Genomic DNA, 6,036 nt, shown 5'->3' with positions numbered 1-6,036 from the left:
TAAAGGTTAAGGATGCCGATGTAGCTAATATTGCCTTTAGGACAAGATATGGCCATTATGTAATTCTCGTTATGCTATTCGTACTCACCAATTCCCCAATGACATTCATAGATTTAATGAACCGAGTTTTTCATCCCTATTTAAATCAATTTATGGTAGTCTTCATCAATGACATGCTTGTGTATTCCCGATCTAAGGAAAAACATGATCAACATCTCTGCATTATTTTGCAAACACTTACAGAGCGTCAACTATATGTCAAGTTTAGGACTTCATCGTGTTCAATGATGCATCATTGAATGGTTTAGGATGTGTTTTGATGCAAGAAGGGAAAGTTGTGGCATATACGTCTCGCCAGCTCAAACCTCACGAGCACAACTACCTTACTCACGATTTGGGATGTGTTCAGACACAACTGGAATCTGGTAAGGACTTCATTGTGTTCAGTGATGAGTCACTGAATGGTTTAGGATATGTTTGATGCAAGAAGGGAAAGTTTTAACATATGTATCTCGCCAGATCAAGCCTCATGAGCACAACTACCCTACTCATGCTTTGGAGCATATCACAATGGTTTCTGCTTTGAAAATTTGAAGCCACTACTTATTCGGGGAGAAGTGTCACATCTTCACATATCACAACAACCTTTTGTATCTGCTTACTCAGAAGGAGTTGAATTTGAGACAACGAAGAAGGGTAGAGCTTTTAAAGGACTAGAAATGTGTGATCGACTACTACTCAGGTAAAGCGAATGTCGTTACAGATGCTTTGAGCAGGAAAATCGTGGTGGAGTTGCGAGCCTTGCTGCCACGTCTGAGTTTGACTGATTTTGGTTCTTTTTTAGTTGAGTTAAGGGTTGAGCTCGAGCTTGTAAGCAAAGTTAAGACATTTCAAGATGCGAAAAAATGATTTAAGGCTCAAGTAGAGTAAGTCCTCCGAGGCGAGGCCCTCAATTTTAAGTTATACGTTGAACACATACTGTACTTTTGAGGGCGTTTATGTGTGTCAGCCGATAAACAGCTTCGGGACAAGATCCTTTATGAAGCGCATTGTATCCCCCTCTCTGTTTATTCGAGTAACAACAAGATGTACTAAGAGCTTTAACCATTGTATTGGTGGTCAAGCATGAAGAGAAAAGTGTCTGAATTTGTAGCTAAATGCTTAGTGTGCCAACAAGTTAATGTGGAACATCATGTTCCCTCATGTTTGCTACAGTCGATTTAGATTCTACAATGGAAATGGGAGAGAGTGACGATGGATTTTGATACCGGTCTACCGATGACGAGATTCTGACATGTAGCCGTATAGATCATAATGGATCGATTGACCAAATATTCTCATTTTTTTCTGGTTCATATAGACTTCACGTTAGAGAGATTGTCTCGACTATATATCTACGAGATTCTAAGATTGCATGGAGTCCCTATCTTGATCATTTCTGATATAGATATGTGGTTCACTTCTTGATTTTAAAAAGCACTACATTAAGCTTTGGGTACTAAACTGCATTTTAGCATCGCCTTTCATCCTCAGAATGATGGACAATCTTAACGAGTCATTCAAATCTTAGAGGATATGCTCAGATGCATCATTTTGGATCTTAAGGGTAGTTGGGAGGATCACTTACCTTTGATGGAGTTCATGAAAAAAAATAGCTACTAGGCAAGTATTCAAATGGCTTCATACGAAGCCTTATTAGGGCGCAAATATATAACCCTATTTGTTGGACAAAGCTCAATGAAGGTAAGATAGTAAGTCCGGACTTGATCCAAGAAATCGAAGAAAAATTTTAGTTGATTAAGAGTCGATTGAAAGAGGCTTCTAATAGATAGAGGTCGTATGTCGATATGAAGCGCAAGGATATTGAGTTCACAGTGGGAGACAGTATTTCTCATGGTTTCCCCATGGAAAAAGGTACTTCGGTTTGGACACAAAAAGAGGTTGACCCCGCTATTCATCAGACCATATGATATTTTGGAGAGAGTTGGTTAGTGGCTTATCGGTTAGCTTTGCTTCCAGAGTTAGAGCGCATTTACAATGTGTTTCACGTCTCCATGTTGCAAAGATACCGATCCGGTCCGTCCCATGTTATCCCTCTTGAACAAGTTGAAGTAAGGCAAGACTTAACCTATGAGGAAGAACCAATTCGAATCCTTGCTAGAGACGTCAATGAGCTAAGAAACAAGAGGATACCAGTGAAAATTTTGTGGAGGAACCATGGCGTAGAGGAGGCGACATGGGAACTCGATGAAGACATGTAACTTTAATATCTGAACCTCTTCTATTCAGGTAAATTTCAAGGATGAAATTTCTTCTTAAGAAGAGAGATTGTAAAGCCCTGAAATACAGGTTAGGAGTTTCGGATTTATTCGTTTGGGCTTATGAATGATTTTACCCTAGTATATGAAACCTTGGACCCAAGTGGATTTAATTTGGGCTTGGGATGAGCCTACTTAGCTTAAGAGGGGATGATTTTAATTATACATTGAATAGGGAAGGACTAAGTGGGTAGTTAACCTATTTTTAAACCAAAGGTTGAATTCCCATTAAGAGGTATGATCTCACGTATGTTCCTCCTATTCTCTTTTTCATACAAAGCTTGTCTTCTTCCTCTCTAATCTTTATATCTTTTTCTCTCCCACAACCAAGTCAAAGTTGAGAACTTTAAGAGTTCCAAGCATTCATTGTGAATTATAAGGTAAGATTCACAACATTCATTCATCAAGCTTTCATTCAAACCCACTTTTACAAGTTTTTGCTTTATCTCCAAGAAAACGGGTTTTGGAGAGGTTTATGGAATCCTGGGTTTTAGCTTGTTTTATGAGTTTTGCTTGGTAAGAATTGTTTTTGGCTTTTCCCCAAGGTTCAAAATGAACTAACAACTCATTAAACTTGTTTTGATTAGTTCAAGAGCAAGGTGAGAGATCAAAGGCTAGAGGATAGGAAAAGCTAATCCTTGGGTGATTTGGGAACGTTTTTCAGTCACCTAGATTCAAGGTAACACTATTCTAAATTGTCCATACCACATGTAGCTCATTAAATGTGCATGCATGTTATGTTTTGTTCATGCAAGCATGTTATGTTTTGTTCATGCAAGCATGTTAGAGTGATTTCATGGCAAGATTCGTATATGTGTGTTATATGCATGAAATACGAAACCTTTTGACCTCCTCTAAGACACCAAATAAGACTTTAAAAATGTTTACTAGTCCTAGGGGAGTGAATGGGTGAGTTTTGGGTATGATTTCATGTTTAAAACTGAGGTATTAGTATTGGAAGAATAGTACCGATTTCGTTCTTCGGGAAAAAAACCAAGTGATTTATAAGGGCAGTATCGATACCTCTTCAAGGAGTATCGATACTCGAGGTTCAATATCGTTACTCATATGGTTGGTATCAATACGAGGCATTTTCAAAAACATCGAAGCCAAATTTGGTATAGATACTCACGGGGGTATCAATACCCTGGGTAGAGTATCGATACGATACCCAAGTATTTTTCAAAACATCGAAGTAAATTTTGGTATCGATACTCAGGTGAATATCAAGCATGATAGGATAGCATAAGATTTGCCTTTGCATGATGCTCGGGAAATGGCTAGGACACCTGAGTTATTCTAGTATTATGGCGATCATCCATTGTTTGTAAATATCCATATATTATCTGATGGTACATACCCGATGCACGTAAATTCTAGGTCATACTTGTACGGATTCCAATGCATGTAAATTTTAAAATCATACCTTATGCTCGTTTAGGTGAGCTTTTGATGCAAGTAAATTTTGGACCTCACCCAGACCTCTAGAGGATCCAAGGTAGACTAAGGGCTATAAGTTACGATGTATGTAAATTTCGGCTCTTACCCCGAAGCTATCATGTTCTAGATAGGCTAGTATGTTGTCTGAGATGCACGTAAATTCCTCCAACCACACCACTTGGTCAATCTCATTTTTTATATGTACTTATGCATGTTTATGACCTTTCACACCAGTATGTTCATGTAATGAAGACATAGTATTGCATAGTTATTCTCGTGGAATTGACCTTGTGAGCTCAGCATATGGAATGTGTTTCCGTGCACAGGTTAGTAGAGTGGATCGTGGAGGAGCCTATCGCATTCGTACATTCCAGACCAGAAGATTTCCAGAGTATATCTTGAGTCTATTTTAGAGGGAATGTATTATATTTAGACCTTGTGTATTCGAGTCATAACTTTATTTTGATTTTAAACTATATGGTTATATTGTACGTATTTTGGGAGACTCCCGTATTTTGTAAACTTTATTTCAATTCTGCATATGATATGATGGATGATTTTGATAATTGTAAAATATTTTGAAAAGAAATTTTTGTGTTGACCATTTCGGTGGTTCCATGTGGCATTATAATCCACGAATCTTCGAGTCGAACTGGATTAAGGTGTTACAAATGCAATAATAGAAGGGTATACAATTAATTTTATCCATTTGACATCGATATTGTTGGTAAAATTGATTTTTTTAGGGATCGATATCATTTTGATCTTCAATATTTAGAAAATTTTAAGAAAAAGTTCAAAAGGTATGATGTAAGGATAGTGGTGTTCATCATTCAATTCTATTCGAATTAACTAATTGAATCAAAATTTAGTGTCACCATAATATAATGTCACATCATCATTGAAAAATTAAAATAAAACCAAATTAAACTACTAAGTACATAATTTACTCTAAAATATATAAGATGAAGAAGCACAATTTACCATAAAATAAGCGTCAAATATGGGCTTAATTAGGGATGGGCACCGGTCAGGTTTGGGTTAGGTTTCGACCAATCTGATCAACCCAAAAATTATACATCCTCCATCAACTCAATTTGACCCAAAAGATATACATCCTCCAATCGATCCAAACCCAACCCAACTTTTTGAGATGAAATCCAAACCTAATTCGATACGAAATAATATATTTATTAAAAATATTATTTTTATTCAATAAAAATAGGGATTTAATTGAAAAATAGTAATATATAGAGGAGTATTATTATAATTATCCCTAAATATATAAGGTGAAGTTATATTTTTTGGGTTGGGTCGAGTATTTTTCACCCTAAACTCAAACCCGAGCCGACCCGAACATAACCTCTAAAAACTCTGACCCGACCCAATCGGGTCAGATTAAAACCATCGACTTCGGGTCCTGTGCCCATCCATGGGCTTAATACAAAAATAAGTGTCCAAATTGTATCTAAGGTTAACTTTATGTGTCTAAAGAATTTTTCGCTCAAAGTAGGTGTCTAACATTTTTTTCGTTATAATTTTAAATATCTACGTCATAATGACCATTAAAAACTGCTATTTGACACGTGTTATATTTTTATATTTTTTAATTTTTATTTAAAAAATCTAAGCATGCTATTAATTTTAAAAAACTTAACTTTTTTTTAATTACAAAAAATACTAAAACCCTAAATGTAGTTCCAACCTCATTATCAATTATTATCGACTGTCATCATTATTGTCGTCATTGAACAATCACATACCCATCACCGATCGTCATTGCTCTCGCCGTTGTTCGACAAGCCTCCAAACCAATTGTATTATTTGTGCCTCGAAACTTTTGTTCGGCAAACTTTTAAACCAATTGTATCATTTGTATGCCAAAACCTTTGTTCAACAAACCCATCGCCGCCTTTTCCCCTCTCCGTCTCCGTGCATCATGAGATTGTTGAGATTAGAGCGTGCGTTCTCATTAGATTGGATTTTTTATGGTGGGGGGGGGGGGGGAGGTGGGCGTTCATATTTGAATTTGAGAGCGGGTGCCCTTGAATGGGGACACGATGCATCATTGGGATTATAGTTTTTTTTAAGAAATGTTTTTAAAAAAAATAATATTTTTAATATAATTTTTAAAATATTTTTTTTAAATATTTTTTTTAAAAAATATAAATTTGATATGCGTCAAATAAATTTTTTAACAACCGACATGATGTATGCACTTAAAAATATAACGTTAAAAACGTTAGACATCTACTTTGAAAAAAAATTTAATCATCTA

The 6,036-nt window shown here is 36.1% G+C and overlaps 1 protein-coding gene across 1 annotated transcript; it reads left to right on the top strand.

The window, feature by feature from the left end:
• The first annotated feature begins 1,847 nt into the window (after positions 1 to 1,847).
• On the top strand, positions 1,848 to 2,261 carry LOC120139410. Its single transcript, XM_039154637.1, has 2 exons — positions 1,848 to 1,914; positions 2,020 to 2,261. The coding sequence occupies exons 1-2, from the start codon at positions 1,848 to 1,850 to the stop codon at positions 2,259 to 2,261; spliced, it is 309 nt and encodes a 102-aa protein (XP_039010568.1).
• The last annotated feature ends 3,775 nt before the right edge of the window (positions 2,262 to 6,036 follow it).

Source organism: Hibiscus syriacus, unplaced genomic scaffold (genome assembly GCF_006381635.1).
Source record: "Hibiscus syriacus cultivar Baekdansim isolate YM2019G1 unplaced genomic scaffold, ASM638163v2 tig00110745_pilon, whole genome shotgun sequence".
Lineage (NCBI taxonomy): Eukaryota > Viridiplantae > Streptophyta > Magnoliopsida > Malvales > Malvaceae > Hibiscus > Hibiscus syriacus.
Note: the sequence above shows the minus strand (reverse complement) of the source record. Positions and strands in the feature narration are given on the sequence as shown.

Coding starts and splice junctions, on each gene's coding strand:
- LOC120139410 (XM_039154637.1), top strand. CDS start 1,848: ATGAAGCGCAAGGATATTGAGTTCACAGTGGGAGACAGTATTTCTCAT. Junction 1,915..2,019: donor TGGTTTCCCCATGGAAAAAG/GTACTTCGGTTT, acceptor CTTTGCTTCCAG/AGTTAGAGCGCATTTACAAT.